The 22,912-nt window shown below is 40.7% G+C and overlaps 1 protein-coding gene across 2 annotated transcripts in view; it reads right to left on the minus strand.

Moving 5' to 3' along the window:
- PID1 (phosphotyrosine interaction domain containing 1) overlaps positions 1-22,912 on the minus strand; it is an 82,435-nt gene that overhangs the window by 30,173 nt on the left and 29,350 nt on the right. For both annotated transcript variants that reach the window (XM_072344416.1, XM_072344417.1), the window contains exon 2: positions 22,271-22,417. In XM_072344416.1, coding sequence (XP_072200517.1) covers positions 22,271-22,417 — 147 coding nt within the window. The remainder of the gene's footprint in view (positions 1-22,270; positions 22,418-22,912) is intronic.

The raw sequence follows: 22,912 nt of genomic DNA on the forward strand, positions 1-22,912 counted from the left end.
AAGGTAAAGTTACAAACAAACCGACTAGGGTTTATTCATTCATTCATCCTCAGCAGGATCATCCCTGTGCCTTGGGATGAAGCAATACTACCATTTCCTCCACAGCCACAACTGAGACACAGCTTGAGGAAATAAAACAAAAAGAAAGACCTCTCAGTGCAAACTTAACCTCTTGGGTACATGATGGTTATTTATCCTGCAAAGCAAAAATACTCAGCACAAGAAGCTGGAAGAAGAAGAGCAAGGATGGGCATGGATGGGCATGGATGGGCATGGATGCTCTGTCACAAAGGACAGCCACATCTTCCACCAGCTGTCACCAGGCTCACACACACCTGGCATGGATACACAGAGGAGCAGAATGGAGAAAGCAAGCACATATGCAACACGAAGCCAGGTATAAGAATAGTCAAACTCATGACTTTTCTACAAATAGGCTCACTGTTTAAAATTAATTAATAATTAATTAGAAGTTCTTTTTTCTCAACACCGTTAAAACAATGGAGAACAAAATAAAGCAAATTATAATGGAGCAGTGGAAAGTTCAATATCTGAAAATAGCAGTGTAATTCCCTGCCAGAGTTTGATTCACTTACTGCCCTGGAATGACTCCAGCTTTACACCAGCCTGTCAGCTGAGAATTTGCCACCTTATATGTGAAACCCTTCTCTGAGTCAGCACAAAGGAACTCCACAAAAAGCCTGAAGAACTCTGAACTGAAGCATCTCTATACAACAAACACATAGCAAAAAGGAGTCCAAGTACCCCCAGCAAAAATATTTGGCTTTATCCAAATATTCACATGTGGAAAAAGTGCCTCTGCAACAACTGCAGCGCAACATCAGCCTGCAGAAGTTCTGAAGTTCCTTCTCTGCCTGAAAGCAAAGCATTTACAGCCACTGCCATCCCTGGAATCCCGTGTGCTGCACTCCTGCTGCCTCCTGAACCTGGACAGAAGAGAGCAGGCAGAGATGTGCCCCGATGGCCACGACCTTCCTGTCTGCTTTTGGCTTTTACAAGACCAGAACTGTAAACTACAGCCTTTCTGAAAAATAAAACTGCATGTCAACAATGAAAAACTGTTCATGGCAAACAATTGTTTGCAGTCCATGGCACCAGAGACTGCCTCCTACTTACTCAAGCAGCTCCAGAAAGCAAACTATATTTTAATCAGCATTTTCTGCCTAGGCAATACTTTCACTGAGCACTTTTTTCTTATGAGATTATTTACAAAGCCACAAAAAATTAAGCATTTAAAAACCAGAGGTTTTCAGGACTTCAGAGAAAGACTATGAGATAGCTCCTTGGCCATGGCTGAGGAACAGCAGCCCCATAGCAGGGGGGGGCTATTCCCCATGCTTGATGTTCAGGAAAGCCCTGTACACAATGCTTTTGCACCTCTGATCCTAGTGATGCCTCAACTTGAAAGCCACACAACAGAGGGGGGATGAGCTCCAGTGGAGAAGGGCAAGCACAGTTTTGGTAATCTAGCAGAGATCTTAATCCAACAAGCAGTTTGTAAAAGCATGAGAAGCAACTAAAACTCAACAGGCCAGTCCAACACAAAGAGTGCATTCTGCTCCCATTCAGCTCAGCTCCAGCCATTCCTGCCTTATCCCAGCCCATTCCAGTGAAAGATAATTCAGAAAAACTGAAGCACCACGACAGCGTGGATGCTCTTGCTGACCATCTCTTGTTAGTCCACTCACGAGAGCTGACTGTAACTCAGCACACATAGATGACAGCAAATCAAGAAACAATGCACAAGAGAAGAACAAAGGACGTTTTCCCAAATAAGACAGATGTGTGTAATAACAGCAATAACAGGAGGAGATCGTGTACAGGCACTCCAGGTTAACAGATTTCTCCATCAACTCCTCCCTGTTTCTATTCACACTTCTGTAAAATGGAAACACAGAATTATCCTGGAGAAAAAGATAATCCCAAAATGATGACAAGGTCGCAGCCATCACAGCTGCACAGCCCTTCCTCACCATGTGAGCATTCAAAAACTCCTATTTTACGTCACATCTAATGCACATGCATGATAGGTTCATACTCATGTGGAAGGAATTGCTTTTTTGGCAAAGTCTTTTAACTTGCTCCTATGACATCCCACATGCTCCACAGCTTCCTTTTTTCTTTCCCCCTTCAGGTCATCCTCACCTGATTCTTGGCTGTGTTGCGTTCGGCAAGAAGTGGGAAAGCTGGTGGAGGAGGAGGGTCTGGTTTTGGCTGCAATTCCCTCCTTCCAGGACAAAGAGCTCGAAGACAGCATGGGAGTCCCAGGAAAACAAGCTCCTCCCAAATCAGCTTAGCAAAACACAGCAGTAACACACATCATCAAAATTCCTGGAACCTTCCACATAATCAGTATGGGTATCTCCACCTGTACAAGCTCCACTTGGAGTCTCACTTTAGGAAGTGTATAACTGTCTGAATAACTAAGAGCTGAAAGTTGTTCTCATCTGGATGACTTGCTTTAAAACTGCTGCGACTATTTCTACTACAATGTACTCAAAAATAATGCATAAGAGTGACTGCAAAATGCATGAATAAACACAACAACCTCCTCAATCACAAGCCTTGCAGAGAAACTGTCTGCTGAAGTCTGCAAGGAGGACCTGCTGCCCCTGCCTAGTTCCCACTGAACCCTTGAAGCTACGCTACCAAACTTGTACACAAGACAGAGGGCTGTGCCTTCACACGTGAAATAAATCCTTGCTAGTCCTTGACCTTAGGACAGGGCAGGGCAACATAACTAAGGATCTTTCATAATTAGATGATGTGTGATCCAAAGATGATGCTTTGGGTTAATGCTGGGAAAGATTCCCATTCCTTTCCCAAAGGGGCCACTGCAGTGCTGAGTGCACGCACAGCCCCGTGGCAGTGCAGGACCTTGGTCCCACCCTGTCCTGCTCAGCGTGCCACATCGATTCCCACTGCCCGTGTTCCGCTGGGCTGTGAGTGGCAGCTTTGGTGACAGTGGCTTTTTAAGTGTACTTGCTCATCCATGGCCAGCCTATCTTTATTTCTGTCATCTGAATGGAATTACTGCTGCTTTCAAATTTGAAACTCGGTACATTTTATTTCGAGATGACTTTACAAGTAGTTCTGTGTGATATTCATTTCAGCAGCACTCTAACATTGCACAACAGTCATATGATCCAGTGTATGTGTTTTATGAGACAGACATGACACATGAAAATTAAAAACAGGTTCTTTGTCTGGAATACAGAGAGGAACCGCAGGGGGAAAAAGAAAAAACAATGAGAGCACGCGCCCAAAGACCAGGGTGGAGGAAGAAAGGGGAGGAAAAAACAGGATGAGACATCACAGTCATTTCATCTTGCCCAGAGTGAAAACAGCTTCCATCAGGAAGAAGGACAATTCATTTGCATAAATTTGCTGCAGAATACAATTGAACTATGCTGCGTTTCAGGACCGGCACTGGCAGTGAGAATAGCTCTGCATATGGTCCAGTCCTTTATTTATAATTCACAGTATTTCCTTACTTGAGCAAAACAATTTAATTGCCCTTGCACTTCAAAAGATATTTCCTGTAGATATTGCATCCAAGGAAAAATACAGATAATTGGGTTTTAAACACAGGATTTTTAACTGTTACTTAAATGCTTAGTAACAGGTACTAGGGTCAGAATTAACCTTCCAATTGGCTTGCTTAACCTGAAGAATTCACAGGTATTTCAAATATCTCAGCCTGAGAATTATCTGAACACTGATAGGTGTCTCAACTCAGACTCACCCCAGCCTGCAGGACCACCAGATGTGCAACCATTTGGGTCTCCTTCACTTGGAACACACCAGTATCACCATGCCTGCATCTGCATTGGGAGCAACATGGGCAGAGTAGCACAACTCCACCTGAGAAGCAGGATGCTGTAGCTGTAGGGTACAAGCTTTGGCAGAGGTCACAGCTGGAAAATGTTTTTTTCCTCGTTTGGCTTCAGCTACTGGCTGAGAGAAAGAGGCTCTCATTTAATCAAGTACACTTCCCTTGTTAAAGGGCTATAAAGTTAGGTAATTTCACAGAGTTAGGTAACACAGCAGGTGTTGTATTCACAGTTAGGTGAACATGCACAAAAAGACCTAAGGTAATCAGATCTCACGCTTGAAGGGTAAAAGGATCCATAAGATGATCACCAGCAGAGATCAGGCATAAACTACTTAATCCCACACCCTTTTAAACACTGAAAAAATTGGCCAGTGCAGGCAATGCTTTCTTGTTTATTTTTCAGTTTCTTGCTCTTCCAGGCATCACTACTGGAGGTCAAAGAACAAGATGATGGCCTGGTCCACTTGTTTTACTCCACATAGGCAAGGCAAGGATGGCACACAACTATCTCAGCACATAAAGATAGCGGAAAGACAAGTCTGTACTAGCCAAGCTACTTGTAGTTTCATAGGGATCACAAACTCATGCCAGTGATCACCCAACACTAAAAATGCTCTTCCAACCATGTGAATTATACTTCTGTTTTCCTGCTTCTCTCATTCATAACATCCCTGGAGGTGGTTAGTAACACTGTTTAGGTAAACCTACATTGTGGTGTACGGAGATAGACACTCTCAAATGACTCCACCTCTGTGATGTTGGTTGTTGTGTTTTGGTGAGGTTTTTTTGAAGCATACAATTTCAAACAAATACTATCACATCCATGTGTGTTTTATGAAAGCCTGTCTTTAAAAAATATTTTTTAAATGTAGATGTTGATTTTATAAGGGACTGAATGCCAAGAAACAAGTCTAAAAACACTAACAAATGAACATTTCCTTATGATGAGAAAAGCCATTGGAAACAAACTCCTAAGAAGTCATTTTTATAACTCCTGTTCTATAGACTACTCAGGACACAGGATACCCAGGACAGCAAACTGTGCGTGCCTGTATATACAGTAATCTTGACTGCATTAGCAAGTACTTCTATCAGTACGTGACTTTTACCATGCATGTTGGGCCTCTCTAATATGCAAAAAGCAAAACGTGAAGAGTCACCCAGAGAATTACCTGAACACTGTGAATCTTCATATTGTCTTTCATTGCTTTGCTTTCGTTTACAGCTATAACAAGAAAATTATTTTTTCTAATATCAGTGTATCGAGTTCAGCATCTGCTTGTCAAGGTTATGCTAGTTAATGGATGAAAAAGAAAACAAAGAAAAGACATAGAATGCAATAGAACTCTTCAACCAAATCTAACTGCTACCAGCATCAAAGGAAGATTCATCATGAATTTCAAAACAGGACTGAAAAATGGACCTAAAATAATGATTTTAAAAAAAAAACAAAAACAACAAAAGCAGCTTCTAGACAGTGAGAGAGCAGGGGAACTGCCTATAAGAACAGGAAATAATATCAATAATATAACTAAATCTACATCCGTTGACACTCAAGATCAACACTAACTGCTGGCATCATGCTCTCCATTGCTGCTGGCACAGAACATCACAAAAAGATATAGCCTGGTTTTTTCCTCATCTCAGAAGAGCAATCAATCCCTATTCAATCTACAGAAAATGACAGAGGAAAAAAAAAAAAAAAAAAAGCAATAACCAATTTTCTTCATAACACTCTGCAAAAGAGGAACAAAAGAGCCCCAGGACAGTATTATTTCTGTGGGCTTCAAAAGAGAAAAGTAAGATGATCCCTATAATGCTCACAATTTTTTTTTTTTTTTTTTTTTTTTTTTTTTTTTTTTTTTTAAATAAATAGTTCATTTAAACCAATCCTTTGGAGAATTTGTTAAAGGACTTTCACAGTTATAAATGTGAAAGTACCATCTCTAGCCGACACTACTTGTTTGAGACAAAACCATATCACATCCCCCCATGTTGAGGTGAGCCAGGTAAATCAATTTTGATTCACAGAAACCACAAGAATTGAGTCAGAGTACAAAGTCAGAGTGTACTGCCATATATCTAGCATAACCACTCTCCTATTTTTTCCATATGACCGCTACAAAATCATTCAGAGATAATTGGTATCATAAGGCCAAGCTCTATATCCTCAGGGCACCTGAAATCTAAACTGAAAGCTTACTCCCATCCCAGACGCATCTCCTGCCTGAATCTGTTCATTAGGTGTGCAAGGCAAATGGGCATGGGGCAAGGCAGGGATCATATCATTATTCACCCCTTGTAAGGGAATCAGGACAACAGGGACAAATCCTATCTTTTACGTTTAGAAGGAAGAGAATGAGATAGCAGATCAAGTTAATACCAACGTATATATTATTTGTGAGGAATGCATGGTCCATTGGTTTCATTTTCTATTAAAGAGCTGTGAATTTTACAATTGGAAATAGCAGCCTAAGCCATAGCATTTTGAGACAGTGAATGAGCACCTTAAATATCTCAGTTCATTGTGTCAAATTGTTCCATACAGGAAAATGTCATGACTAATTTTGTGTTATACAGAAATGGCTGTAATCATTTATATGATCTGGACACCCGGGAGAAAGAAAAAATACAAAACAAATTTCACTTTGTAGAATATGAATAACAAGTCTCCCATGTTACAAAATATGCAGGGTTCAGGTGTTTTTTAGTTGTTGTTGTTTCTTTGCTTTTTAGCATAGCACTTCTCCCATCTTGGAGGAACTCAAAACAGCGCTTTATATTACAGTGGCAGGATATCAGAGTAATTCCACACGTGCAATGAAGTTACAGTGAAATGAACAGGAAATTTTCTTGCAAATATACAACACCATTAAAAATATATTTTCATAGCTGTATAATCAGGCAGCACTTTCACTCCCTCACCTCACTTACTACATTTCATTATTAGGCCCATCAGTTTTGGGAGAATTAACTGGAAAGATAGCCCTGAGATGTGAACCAATACATCAGCTTAACTAAACCAAGGGTTAAACCACAAGACCTCTCAAGCTGATTCACAGTGATGATCCTCATTTTATCATCAGTCATACCACCTGTCAGCTGGAAATAAAGAAATGCTGTTCATATCTTGAGGCTACAATCAAGCATGACTGCAGGATAATTTGTCCATATACTGTCTGATTCCAACAGGAGCTGGAACTATTAGAGAACCAGGCAACTTTTGCTACAAATCCCCTACCCCCTTTATATCAACCCTTCCAAAAATAAAAATAAAAGGAGGAGTTGGGAAGGGGGCAGACAAAAATGGTAAAACATTTTTTTTCCCCTCACACTGGAATCTTTGTAAGAAAAGGCCCTATACTTAAGGCTGACATTTCAGACACCTCCCTCACCACTTAAGCCTGTAATCTCTCCTACTTTCTCCCCTTTGCATGCGTGATAGAGGCAGACAACCCAAGCACCATGAAGTCATCCACCAGGTATTCTGAGCTCTCATCCAAGCATCAGGTCACTCTGCTCAATAACTACCAAAGTAGTCACATATCGGTGGCTAATTGACTGCATTTTCTTGATCCAAAAGAACGACACAGAAAGTAGACAGCAGAACTTTTTAAATGGGTACAGACTTCATAGAAAGCAAGTATATCTGTTTGAACTTGGCATGTCTGGCATTTTTGCACTGTCATGCTCTCAGAAAAATAAAGCATTGAGTTACATACATATATATATATATATTTAATTCTAATCTTCTTCTTTTACCTTAAGAATGTGGCAAGGCTTCCTTTCACATACTAGGAAATGTCATTCTCTGCGTTTGCAATTATCCATGCACAATGCACTTGAAGTAGAAAAGTCAAACAATGTAGTTATTACTTAATCCTTTATAGTTGTCCTTTATATAATAAAGATTATTTCTACCCCATACACTGTTTAAAGGCATTATGGAGGATGCCATAAAACATACCACATAACCACTACCATAACTTCTATGTTGTATTTATGTTGTATTTAGTTCTCTTTTCTGAGTGAAGGCAGCACTGCCTTGCAAAGACAGACATGCCAGGATGGAACTGAACTACCTTTGACTCCATGCAGCTAAAATTAGTCACTTGACCTCCCCGATCTCTGTCCGTGTGCATAACGGTGCAATGCTGCACAGGGTTGTTCTGAGTTTATGACACTAAGAGGCTCTGAGACCATCTCAGTAAAAATTATTTCTATAATATTGCATATGCATGAAAGGCTAATTGATGCCAGCTGGCCTTTCACCCCAGGCAGCAAAAACAGCTTCTTACCACGCACATTTCCTTTACTGGGCACCAGAGCATACTTTTCATTTCTAATGCCTGGGTTTTGCCTTATAACATTCAAACCATTTCATCTTCTGGAATACTGCTTTTTGTAGAATGATCAGCAATTCATTTGAAAGATTACCTTAGTGACTCCGCACAGTGTAAACATTGTAACACCCTTCAAACCAAGAAATTAACTCTATTTACAGCGCACAGCTCTAGAATCAGGTCTTTGTATCTTGGAGAGTCTACATTGGCCTGTACACATTTCCTATATGAACCTGACAATCAAATTACAAATGCCCTTGAAATGAAGCTGTTTCTGGACTGGCCTTATAAGATATAGCATCGCCAAATTAAGATCTCCAAGTTATTATTTTTCTTCCCATTGTGTTTTCTGAAGTTCCTCCCTCTGCTGCAGATACTTGGATGTGCTCCACCTGCTTATGTTTGCTGATAGAAGCCAGAGGAATTTTCACTTCATCTGTTTCACAGATGCTCAGACTCTTTTCTCAAGACATGTCACACAAAAATGTCTCCAAAATAATTAGCAGGATTTCAGTCAGCTTGACTGCGATAGTTGCATGTAAGGTAAAGCGCAGACATCTCTTAAGAAATTGCAACTCTGGAACGAGTGTCTGGGACCTTAGCAGTACTCATTTAAATCTTCTTGCATGACACATTTATAGTTTTCCACATATTCAAAAGGGGAAAAGGGTTGGTACGCAGAAAGCTGCTACAATGTGAGAAACATCATGCGCTTTTGTAACCTCCTGAACTCATACTGACATAAAAGTAATTGATAATGAAGAGCAAAGACGGAACCTAAGGAGTCAAAGAGGGGGAAACTACAGAAGTATGTCTGCAGTCATGATCTGTGTCTCATTCCAAAATAAAACTGTTACTTTATAAAGGAGAAAACTGAAATAAAAATAATCTTACAAAATGTATCACAAAGTATTACTCTAATATTTAATTGATAGATGCACCTCCTTTGGCTGTTTGCCTTGTGGTGTGACCATCTAGAAGTGCTCTTGACTATCTGTCATGAGCCTGTTCCTGCCTTGCTGCTCTTCTCCCACCCCCAGCACCGAAACAAAAGACGACTCCACTGGAAAATGAGGGCAGGCTGACAAATGTAAAGAGACAGCAAGAGCGCCTCACAATTGTTCATGAGGCTCCTGCTGCAAAGTCCAGGGGCTACATTACTTCTCTCCTCTAGTTTCACCGTAGACTTTCACAAGAGGAGTCCTTTTGTTTCACAAAGGATGACTTATAAGCTGAAATCATTTTGTCTGAAATGATAGGAATTTAATTCCCATTGCATAATCACTGGATGAGAGTGTTTCAAACGGGCACAAGTTACTAATATTCAGTTTCAACTTATGGCGATACAGAAGCTCCATCCACAAGGGCCAGTAAGGTAAACCTATAAGACATGCTGCTTCAGCCTCTGTCCACCACACCAAGGCCCTCCGAAAACTCTCCTTTGGTACTTCCCTGGAGGCACAGAAAGGCTTTTTTACTGACAATTTATTTAAGCTATCATGAACACAGAACCTGCAGAAAAGCTGAGAAAATCACGGCCAACCCGCATGGCCCTCAGGCAGCCCCTCCAACAGCTTCTGTATGGCCTGGGGTAGCCCAGTCCTGACCAGGCAGCCTGGGGAGTCAAGTGAGAGCCCCATATCTGGATCTGTTCATTCAATTCCTACTTTATTTATTTAAACTCAAGCTCACTCACCAGTAATATCTACTACACTCACAACCTGGAAAACTTGACACAGCTACACCTGCTGAGCAAATCAAGGCCACAGAATTCCCAGTGCATTTTCTTAGCTAGCATTTATTTAGCATCCTTATGTAAGCATGCACGAGAGCATTCAGTTGTGCAATACCTCCCTGTTAGACATTTATTAGATAGATATCAGATATTCCCAGCTGGGAATGCAGAATCACATAATCTGTTTGCCCCTGTGTAAAAGCCTTTAAATGCTACTCCAGACAAAACCACGGGGTGAAAACACCCCACCCCTTAAATCACAGACAAGTTGCTCCATGTAACAGAAAGTACTTCAAGAATTATCTAATATTTTTAACACTGGAAGCTAATAACTAATAGCAAACAGCACAGGTTCACATATCCTGTACTCAATTACTTTAATTAATGTCTGTTAATGATCTGCTTTCGATAATTAAGAATCCCAGCCATATGTCAAACCAAAACCCAAATTTTAGCTGATATAACTTAGCGTAGCAAACAAGACAAAGGAAGTACACAAACTTATACCACAGCAAAACCAACCCAAAAGATGCATCTCATGGTGATTCTCACCAGATTCTGGCCAGTCTGGTTAGCTGAGAAAAGTACATTATTATACAATTAGCAGGTATGTGTTGAATATATCAGGAGCCTATTGGTAAGACTGTCAAAGAAACAACACCTATAAGGAATTAGAAACAGTCTGGTTTCTGTCCATCCTGTCCCAGAGAATACCTAGAGCCACCTTTGAGAACATTCTCAAAATAATCATGAGACAGATAGTATTTTACCTTTTTTCAGCCTTTCTTCCTTATCTCATCTTCCAGTTTCATATTCATCTACCCCAATCTTTACAAAGATCCTCCTCTGACCTCAGGGATGCTAATTTAAGTCTGTTCCTGACTTGAAACTTGCTTTTCCCCCCTCTTTTTCTCTCTGCTACCAAAGGGAAATAAAGCAGGAGAACATACACACGCTAAACAAGACCCTAAGAATTAAAAAAGAGTCTCACCAAATGAGTCCTTGGCAAGCAGTTCAATTAATTTTATGAAGTAGCAAACATTTGCAACTTACTTTCATTTCAAATGTACTCATTTACTTTTAAATAATTTCCTTCTACTTAAAATGTTTGTGTATGGATGTTATTACTTACAGGCTGTAGACTTTTAGAAAGGAGACTGATATATTTTAAAGAAGAGGGAGTGGTGAAGAAATCATGGCTCTGTTGCACTTGTTATTCCAATACAGGCTTGAATTTCAGGGAACAAATCTTGCTAAATTACCACAAGCCTGCAGTCTAATATTAACATCAGACTGCAATAAAGGTAGAGGATCAGCAACAGGTAACATTCATCAAGCCTTAAAACTACCCAGAATTATACTGTAAAGATGGTTATTGTTAAAGCATTTCACTAAACATGCAAATTCTTTATGAGAAAAAAAAATCATATGTTATTAGTCTCAGACACTGACATTCATCCCCAGGAATGGAAAATTTTCCTTCCCCTTTCAAGCTAATATACATAGGTTGATCCAAAAGTAATGCTTCATATTTATTTCCATGGAAACTACAACAAATCTAAAGAGCACAATAACAATGTTTGATAGAGCAAATTCTCTACAAAACACCATTTCTCAGCATAGTCACCACCATTAGCTGTGCATTTTCATCAGGATGCCAAAAGCCTGCATGCTATGCTCATAACAGTCTGCATGGCCATATGGAACATGGCTTTTCTTTCACATTGCTGTCACCGCTGCTAAAAAACACCACCCACCACCTCACCATGCTAACATCCACTGTTTGGTCTCCAGAAACATTCAGCAAACATCAAAGAATGTCAATGAGTGCAATTTTATTCCAGCACAAAGGAATTCATTTAAATTACACACCTTCCATGTCAGACACCACTTTGTCAGACCATCCCTCAGCTGCCACCTGTTACACAGCAACAAAAAGTAATGGAATATTGGCAGGAAGGTTCAACATCTACTGCTATACCATCAACATCTGCCTCTGACACTGTGGGCTAATACAATTAAATAGGAGGCATTACTTTTGGAGCAGCCTTCACCTTTATACATCATTTTGCATTGCAGGCTATACTGCAATTGGACACGCAATTAGTCCTGTGACCGACAAAAACAGAGGTGGCACACAAAGGACATTCCCTTCTCTGATTACGTGATTATTTTTTTTATTGCAACATTAATCTACATTCCTGCAGCTGGTGCATCTACAAACAAGGTCAGTGGTGCCTCATCCAGGGAGGAACAGAACTGCAATCCAATTCCAGCCTCCTTGTTTGCCAATGTCATTTCATTCAGCTTTGAGCATATAGGATCAGCCCCAAAATGAAACTGGGTGGCTTTGGGCATAGTACAGCTGTAAGGAGAGATATAAACTCTTAAGAAAGGTCACATCGGCCTAATTGAGCGTGAGTGGTGGGTGGGTACCCAGCGCCAAATACGAATTTTGCAGTATTCTAATGGACCTCAAGTAAAAAACATGCACAGCTCCAGGGGAAGAGCCACACAGAATATTACCACAGAATGAGCACACATGCCTTTGTTGGAATAAGCACTGCCTAGAAAGGTCTGCCAACACACCACTTCCAGCCCACTCCGTGCTGCTGAGCAAGGAGGCATCCACTACAATGATACAAGGAAGCAACAGCCTCTGAATCAGAAGGTCTTGGCCTTTTTAAAAGAATAGCTTCACATGCTATGAAGGAGCACACCCGCTCCCAAAAGCCAGCTCACAGCATGCCCTGACCACCATGGAGAAACACCAGTTTCCCTGTGCTCGCCAGCCACCACAGCAGCATCACACAGATCGCGGCTCCTTCCTCCCACTGGAGCAGCTGAACCACCACAGAAACGCTTCCCAAGGACGCACCAGAACAAAACAATCCACAGTGACTGCAGCATCTGCTCAGCATAACCACTATAATAAATTTCAATCGCGTTTTAATTTTTGTATGTCAAAAGCTATTAGGTCTTAGATATTTGAACCTTAATTACTGCGGAAGCAATTAGCTCCTATGACAAGAACGCCTTGCCTGAACAATCGTGATGAGCAGAATGTTTTCTGTAGCATAACAAACAAATAGTCTAAGCAAAACCACAACTATCCAGGACCTTACCATTGCCCTGAACTTTGTAGTGCTATCTTGGCTTCATAGTAGACTGCACAAGGCAGAACTTTCTCCTTTACTGGCACACACTGCATGATATTACAGAGCCACAGAATGGAAGATTTCCTAAAGTAGGAAATTCAAAATTCCAAAATTTAAAGATTACCAGCAACACAGATTAAGTTGCTTTTAGAAAGTTAAATGAACTTTGAGAAAACAGTATTCTGGTATCCTATCTCCTGTGAACACAGCCATGATTAGAAAACAGCTCTAAAAGAGCCTTAAAAACTGTGATTTCTAGAACTGACAAGAAACATATTAGGGTTTCAAGATACAAAAGTATTTAATGGGATTTTATGCACTGAAGGAATTTCATTAATATATATTGGGTTTTGTTTTTTGTTTTTTACCTTGTTTCAATACATTGCTATTTAACAAAACTACGCATTTTAATTTACAGCATCTTTTCCAGTTTCCCCAGTGCTGTAAAGCTGATCTGACCGCTGCAAACAAGGCTGCTGGCTGCGAATGGCAGCTGAACAGCAGGGGACAACAGAGCCATTTTAGAAAGTGGTTTGGGATCTTTCAGTGTGAGAAATCCTACAGAAACACCAATTATACATACTAAAGAGCTCCGAGCATTCACCAGCACACAGTGACTGGTTTCCTTGTCACTGCACAAGCAAGGGTGAAATTCACGGATAGCTGGTGCTCATTCTCAACCAAGTCACAGAAGTACTTTCATGTTCCACATACCTGCATTTCACACTGTGCTCTTTGAATACCAGCCACTATCAATTCCACACCTAACTGAAATACAAACTGTTCAGTGTCTTATTTTGCATTATGAGGTTTAATTTAGCCTACTTCTCCCAATAGATATAATTTCCTAGCAAAATTAAGGGCTGATAGTTTCCAATTCAAGCTTTTGTTAAATCAAAGTCAGCTAACACCACCAGAGATCTGAAGGCATTGGAAGTGCTCACCACCAGCCACAGAGATTTCTGTTTGTATTACTAACACTTTACCCAGCTGGCACATTATGCACTGGTACTCATTTTTTTTACTGGAACTCACTGCATCTGCTGAAGGGACAAAACTAAGGGTGTAAAATTAAATGCAATGTATGCAGTAGTTGTACAAGCAATACACTACATGCACCAACAGGAGGGGTAAAGCAAAAGTTCTAATGGATGCTCTGACTTTATTTATCTGCACTTTTCAGCATGTTTTGTTTGTTTGTTTGTTTTGGGTGTTGTTGTTTTTTTTTTATCATTTCATCTGGCTTGTCTGAATGAATGCACTCTCACTGAGGTGTGATATATCTGCTCCTACTTTTTCATGCAGACCAAGGCAGTGCTGCACATAGGTCACTCCACGCACAAAGCCATGGACGCTGGGCCTTGCTCTGAGAAGGGGCTGACAAGATCCTGAAGCAATAGCAGTAGGGACATCATTTGTACTGTCCACAGCAACTCCTTCTCTGCCCGAAGCATAGGGGACACAACTCTCTTGTCCTCCCAGAAGCACATGCACACAACCATGTTTACCTAACTCCACAAAACCCAGCTCACTCCCCAGCTTTCCTCACAATTCACACCCAGAAAAAGTCTTGAGTTCCCTCCTTGAAGGGGAAACAGACATCCACAACATCTCCAATCCTGCACTGCCCACCAGCCTGCAGGGCAGCTCCCAGAAATCTTCCTGTTCTCCCTGTCAACAACGCTGCTCCAAGGTTAATTTCATATTCATTTTGTGGAACACCTCCAAGTGGTTTTGAGAGTCACATTCTCAATGAAAGAACAAAAGAAGGTAGAAAAAAGTGAAAACCGCTTTCCCTTAATTAGTGCGCACATATTCAGAGCAAAGTTACTCCATCGTGGACAGAAAACAGCCACACACTATTTCCTCCAAAGGTTATTAAATCAGAAACATGAACTTGACTGTGAAATACAAGACCATTTCCAGATTGTATACGAGAACTTCCCAACTAACAAGATGCCCTTTATTTGAACCATGGCTTGAAAAATGTCACTGGTGCAAACATTATGAAAAAAATACCACTACTGTATCTGACAGGACATAACTTAGACTGCTCTCAGAATATATTAATCTTACAATACCACTTAAGTGAATAAAACTATGCCAAAGCACATCCAACACAGCAAAACTAAATGTTGCAGAAGGTTCTATTTAAAGCAGGCACAGATTAAGATTTAATAAATGCGTTAGTCCATTTATATTCTCCGCCCAGGACTCCTGGACTTCAGGAAATGAAGCATCATGACGCTTTAATGTTCTCTGCTTGCATCTACCCTTCATATTTCTATTAGCTCTTCTGCACTCACTTACAGCATCAATTCTCAATGACGCAAATGGGCTTTCTATGCACAAAATAAACAAAATCATATGCAAGAGAGCTCCTCTCCAAAGCTCAACACTGAGAGCAGCCAGCACTCTGCTGCATGAAAGTGGCTGCTGTCCTGCAAGACTACACTTCAGGGTACATCCCAGCACACTCACAGTGGAGCCCACAGCAAAACTGCTGTTAACTTCAGAGGTGCAGGACAGGACCTGCCATCTGACCATGCCTTGAGAACAAAAGCATAACATGCACCTCTCCATTTTTAACATTAGAATGGGGCTTGGAATAATCGTCATGAAGTCATGTGAAAGGCCTCTGCAAGCACTTTACTCTCCCCTAACTTCAGTAGTAAGCAATTTATTTTATTTTTTTTTTCCATTTCTGAAACACTACATGAAGACAAAGTAAACAAAATACTTCATCTTCATATGGTATACTCACTGTGGCATTAGTTTATTCAATGAACTCAACTTTGGGAAAGCACATCATTAAAGCTCTCTTCATCTCTCACCAGTGAGCACTGTATCTAAATATACTGAACCTATTAACATCTGCCCCATGCAAGAGTTCACATGCATCTTTTTGCCTCACTTAACAAGGGGAGAAAGCAGCAGAAAAACAAGACAGACTGGCAGAATAATGCTCCCCCTTCACCATACAAAATACGTAATGCTTAAAAATAACAGTGGAAGACCTTTAACAAAGCAGGAGTGCAATAAGCTCCGTACTTCACATTCATGTTAAATATGGCAGAACACAGTAGGCCAGAGAGTGATGGCATAGTGCAGTGGGTGTTTTTTTCACACGCTTAGTTTGTATCTTTATTAAAGTTCACATCCATCTTAAGATTACAGGCTTACAAACTGGTAATAAAGACCAGCCATCTAGCTGGACTTGTATTTACAACTGGATAGAGCTAGACTCGAGGCAATAATTCCTGATCATGCAGTAGCTGCAAAGAATTATTTCTATTAAATTTTATTAGGATAAAGCGAGGTGGATTTAGGAATACACGCAGCTTCCAACCAGATAGTCAAAATAGCAATAAAGGTTTTAGAGGATCAGGGTATTTAAATCCTCCACAGTTATTTAAATAAAACACTAGATTGTTAGCCATCAGTTTATATCTTCTGGATTTCCCTGTCTTAAAAAAGTCTTGAGGCACATTTTCAGCCCTTCTGAGCCAACAGGGTGATATAACAGTTAAGAACTATGTGTATTGAAATGAGAGAGATTTTTTGTACTGCTGTTAATTGATTCATTATCAAGAAACAAAACACAGTCTACACTTAGTGAAGCACATCAGAGGATAACCATACACCTACTCTTTGGCTAGCCATAGCAAAAAAACTAGAGTCTGGGAAGCAAGAAAGAAGAAGATGCATGAGGCTGGGGTTGCCACCTGGGCATATGATTCCTCAGCTGGGGGATTTCCTGAAAGCTGAGGGTAACTCCAGGAAATGAGGAGCATGCTAAACCAGCTTGCTTCTGAAATTTAAAGCAGTGATGTATTTGGCTCAGCTGATTAGGACAGAACCCAAGAGGTAAAGATAATATAGAAATGTTGGGCAAAAATGGCTTGGAAAAGCCTGATCTAGATGAAATAAAGTATTCAAGTTTTAAAACTGCAGTGACTAATAAAAGCAACAGCAATGTTAATAATCATCTAAATAGGCATCCAGGGTAGAGTAGAACTGGGTTATTTTTACAATACGGTAAGAGACAGCCCTGCTGCAAGGCCCTCACAATCAAAATTAATACAGTAGAAAAGCAAAAATAGGCAGCAATATCTATGCAGACATTATTCCTAAATTACTCTCTTACACAAGGCATCAGAGACAGGCCTAGATGGGCAATTTCAAGACAAAGTTTTATTTACTTAGTAAGTATCCCAATGAGAAACACTGTATTTTTATGGCATATAATCAGATTGCTATCAATATTGCTTGCTATTCACCCTACATTATGAATTTATACCTCACAGACTACTTGCCAGTGCCTGCTACTCTGGTGTAAATCCTATTGCTCAGTGAATGTTGAGGGAGTTTCACATGCAGAGATTTATTAGTCAAGCCCACAGTGTCTCCGACAGTGAAAGTTACTTCAGGGACAAGAAAAAAAGCAGAAGAAAGGCAGAGAGACAAAAGGGAAATGAAATCTGCCCACGAGGGACAGCCAGGCGGGGAGGATGGCAGCCAGGAACTCTGCAGGATGCTCCATGGTGCTAGCTGCTGGCCCCAGCTGCTGCAGGGAACCCAGCTCCGAGCTGCAGCCCCTTCCTGCTACACAGACAGAGATAAAACCCACCATAGTCACCAGCCCGCAGCAACCTCAGCACCATTTTTCCTTTTGCCTCATGAGCAAAAAGATTAAGCCATTACCAAATACCAAACGTCATTTATTTCTATTAATGCTTATATTTAAAAAATAAATTAAAAAAACCTTTCTCACTATATGCAAGATTTGATTTTAAAACACCAATATCACTCTAACAAGACTTTACGCCATCCCTTCCTCAAAGCCTGAATGAATAACCTTACCAACCACATCCAATAAGACAGGCAAGAACTGAGCATCATGTCTGCAAACACCACACCATGAATAGACAGCTCGTCACTTAATAAAAACACCCTCTTAAGAATGTAATTATTTGCACAGTTTATGTTTCTCATGTTGGCCTCTCATCTGCTGAGATAAGCTTATCTACTGGTGGTATATATACTGGAGGAATAAAATCAGATTATCCAGGTGGGTTACAGTTAGCTACTGTAATCAGTAGGATTATTCAGTACTGATTTCACTTTGAAGAGCCTTCTAATATTAGAAAAAGAAAAAAAAACTATGACACCACTTCAAAAATCAGAGGCAGCATTTTTAACCTCTGTCCTTTTGCATTAATGCAGCAGTGCCTGGAAAAGCTACAGCAGTAGAGAAGGAGTCATTGAGGCAGTTCCCTTCACACCACTGCCATAGCTATAAGGGACAGAAATCAAGAAACATTAGTATCAGTGTAAGCTGATGAGGACATTAAAGAAGAGTACAACACAGAGAACTTAAAATCTGTTAAAAGGTGCAGAGAAAGAACACATTTCTGAGCAGACAGTGGCTTATTTTCTGGAGGTGTTCCAGATTTTCAGTTTCCATCTGGAGGTACTTAGTGCTGTGATAAGGCAAGAGGAAGTTTCCAGCTGCAGCACAAGAACACATCACGTCCAACATGAAAGACCTACAAGTTGGACAATCACAGTCAAATCAAAATCCTTAGGATCTGAACAAGGACAGACACACACTTATAAGCATCTAACCAGCACTTGTGTCTGTATACACAAATATTTTTAAATAAGAGCAGATTTGGAGCCTGTGATTGAAAAAGTGCCCCAGCTGGGAAGAATAAAAGATGTTCGTACTGCTTTTTGTCCTTCTGCAGCACAACGTGATTTAGCTTAAGCTGAGACTTGCTACTTACAACTTTACAATAAGATAGTTTGGATTTTTTCATTCTTCAGACCAGCTCCTGCCCATGGTGCTTGGTGCTCCACCAGCCACAAACCCCATGTCCGCTACAGGGAAGAGGCAGGCAGAACATGAGGACACAGCTGCAGCTCCTCCAGGACACAAGACCTGCCTCTTACCTAATGTATACCATGACCCTAACAAAAGCAGACAACCCCCTTAAGTGCTTTATTGAACCCAGAAATCCTGTTCTGTTTTAGGCTGTCTGCTGAGTGGGGCTGAAGTGCAGCCACCGAGTGTGGGGCTGTCAGTCCCCATTTGCAGACACAACTGGTGTGCTAAGGAGGGCAAGAAGATACCCCCTGGGAACAGCAGCCTTCAAGTCAACTGCTGTCTGAATGAGCAACCAGAACCACAAGCTTTGAAACATGCATGCCTACAGCCTTGCACTGCAAATCAATGCAAACAATACCCTCTCTCCTGTTCGGTGAAATCGTGCCAATGAGTCTGGTGGGGTGGAAACAGTGATAGTGCCGCCAGCCCATACAGGCAGGTGTGGACATGCAGTGACACAGGAGGAGCAAGCCTGAAGCCTTCTGCTCTAAGGAAAAAAATATATTTCAGGAAACACAATGGTAGTGAAATTGCATCAGAATTGGAAATGTGGATGAAAGAGAAGCAGACTCTATGAATTTCTTCAGTTATTTAACTTTACAGATTATGTGGGCGTTCCGTGTGGATTAGTTAAAGCAAGCTATTTCTCTGCTATTCTTAAAGCCATCACATTCAATTACAGAATGAGATTGGATCTCAGTAGAAAAGTTTTGTTTTCTTTCGGATTCAGAAGCTAACACTGAATGAAATAGAAAAGAGAAACTTGTCTTGTGGTGAAAGGACGAGGAAAAGAGCAATCGCATAAGAAAACCAATGTCCAGACCTCTGAACTGCAAAGCAATTGAATGTGTCAAGTTCCCATAACATGATGGTGCCAGCTGAGGCTTATGTTAAAGCAATGCAATAAAATGAGATGTCTGGAGCTTCTGTCAGAAGAATGATGCTATCTCATTAATGGGATTACATAGAAAAATTGGAGGAATTCTAGTCAAGAGGAATAAAATGATTAAGGATCAGAAGACTATGAGTCATGAAAGAAAATTAAAAGTGGATACTGTTTCTGTTGTCTGAAAAGCCCAAGTTCCAAATTGTGGAGGTTTGATGGTACCAGGGACACCCCAGCATCTTCCCCTCTTATGCCTTGGAACAACAGTGATGGATCAGATCCTACAGAGTGAAAACGTGCGTTATAAAATGTCAGCTTTGTTATGGCAACACTATTATCGCATCACTCAGCAAGGAACTAATAATCAGAGGTGAACAAGGAGAGAAAGGCTAATTATCCAGAAAGCTGGAGGATGTAAGTTCCCTTAGAGAAGAATATGTTTAGTCAGTGGAAAGAAAAAGGAAAAAAAAAAATTAAAAAAAAAGAAGACTGTGGGTAGAGAGACTGGGTAAAATTGGCACCCTTAGTTAACTACTACAGGGGATTTCTTACTTAGAGGAACGACATACATGCAGAATCATTTTCCCAGGGAAAGTACTGGAAATCACAACTGTTGAATTGTCTGAGGGGAGGCTGGCTATGTCCCCAAAACCACATGGTAAGGCTCTGGCATTGACAAGAGTACACTGGCTACAAGGGAAGTGGAAAAGGAGAAACTGTACAAGCAGGAAAAGTAGAGTATTGTGGCAGCAGATGTTCCCTAGTCATCACTACTATGATATATTGCAGGAAAAATAAATGAATAAATAACAAACATCTCTAAATATAGAATGAGATTTTCCTCACTGAGGGGTTCAACACCTCTCTGCAATTCGTCTTTTCAGCTGAAGGACTGCAGGTTAAATAAAAAGGCTTATTTAAATTCTGCACACATTCACAGAGGTAAACTGATTTCAGAATGCATTATTATGTCTGAACTCTCTCCCAGTAGGGGTGAAAGCCAGATACTTTGTGCAACATTTTTATGATAGCTAATATTCTCTAAGAATTCATTAAACATTAACATAAAGGACAAAAGGTATCATCAATGAAGAGCAGACATTACGAGCTACCTACCATACAAAGTATATTAGAGTCACTTGACCTGCGTTTCACCGCATCAGCAAAGGGCAGCACTGCTTCAATGTCTAGCAGTGGTCTCATTTCTTAGCAATTTTAGCAGGGAAAACGTCAAACAAGAATGACAATTCACAACAGGAATCTTTACTAAGGAGCATCAGACCTGGAAATGCCACAGTACAGCCCTTCAGAGCATACCCACAGCTCAACAGATACTGCGTGCAATGAAAAGCTGCAGATCTCACTGGGAAGCAACCTTTTCCAACCTCATCTCAGTCCCATCAGATCTCCCAACAAAACATCTGCTCAGGAGAGGTGCACGTGGATATGTGAGCACACAGACATGACAAGTGATTATACACATTGGCCTCACCCAACGCATACAGCATCTGGAAAAAGCTCTTCCACAGCTGATGCTTTATGGAGCAGAGGAGGCACATGCTCTACATTTGGAAACCCCCAGGAGTGTGTAGATTCCCCACACAACCAACACCTGAGCTAGGCAAAGCCAGTTTGGCTGCCAAGCCACTAAGGGTAGCACAGCCCAAGTTGGGGCCTGGTTCAGGCTGCTTGTGGCTCTGCAAGGTAAGGCAAGGTCTGCCATCAAGTGAGACAGCTCCAATGGAAGATGCACATGGAGAAGATTTGTTTGCTACTTTTAAATCGATTTTTTCCACAGAAGAAGAATGTACTGAGAGCTCCTAGGCTGTTAAATTTTAAAGAAGCAGAGCTTCTTCAGAAACCGTGCTTTGATGTAAGTGGACAAATTCACTCTGCTGCTTAAAAGAATCAAGATCTAACTATCCCACACACCCACTACCTCCCTCCACAAAACCTTTTTTAAACAGTCAACCTTTTTTAACCCGCGACTGCTTCAGTAGGTTTGTACCACTGGTAGTATACTCAAACATGCAGCACTTGGCCCTTCATTTCCTATTTCAACGCTAGAACTTGCAGAAAGCAATCACTGCGTTTACAAGGAGTGATGTTTCTTAGTGGATGCCAGAAATTCTCCACAATTTGTATTGTGACACGCACCTCAACCTTTTTTCTTTCTTTATGTTTAAATGGAAGCCCAGAATTTCTGTTCAACCCCTTCCCCTCTCAACATCTTTTTTTTTCTTTCTTTCTTTCTTTTTTTTTTTTAATGTACAAACCTGTGGTAATTAACCCAAACAGTGATCATTAATCAGGTTTCCAGAACACAGACCATGCTGGTTATATAGGGCTCTTTCTGTTCCTCTTACATACAATGCGACAATTAAATGTTTACTCCCAAGTACCTTGCATCCAGTGTGAGCCCGGGTCTTCATGAGGGGTGTTGTGGTGCACAGCTCGATGGCTTCTGGTTCGTGGAAGATCACTGTTGGGAGAGGCTCTTTCCGAAGAGTTAGGACATTCAGCTTGGTCTTTAACATGGTCTGAAAGTGCTGAGCAAAGAAAGAAAAGCAATTATCTCAAGTTCTGGTGCAGAAAAATGAATTAATAGTTGAACCAGTCTGTGCATTTCATTTAATATTCAGTGTCTTGGAAGTTTTCATAGGGAGAGTTAAGAAGTTTTATAACTTAAAAAACTTAAGGAAAGCTATCTATTATTGCTATTAGCAGTGTGGAGACTATTTTTAATTAACCCTAATTAAAAACACACAGTATTAGATGATTTTTGAGCTAAGAAAACATTCCCAAATTTGCCTAATTATCATTAGAATCCATATATGTCCCCAAAAGGGTCTAAATTCAACCTCTAATCACTCCTAGGCAGTGAGATCAGTCCCACTAATAATGACAACATGGAGGGAAGAAGAAAAGATCAAAGAACAAGTTTAACCCTTTCTCGATTTCCTTCCTCTGTACTTTAACCTCATCCAATTTATGTAAACAGAAGTTATCACTCTCATCAAGCTGAGTGCCTAATTGGTTTGCCT

Source organism: Excalfactoria chinensis, chromosome 9, assembly GCF_039878825.1.
Source record: "Excalfactoria chinensis isolate bCotChi1 chromosome 9, bCotChi1.hap2, whole genome shotgun sequence".
Taxonomy (NCBI): domain Eukaryota; kingdom Metazoa; phylum Chordata; class Aves; order Galliformes; family Phasianidae; genus Excalfactoria; species Excalfactoria chinensis.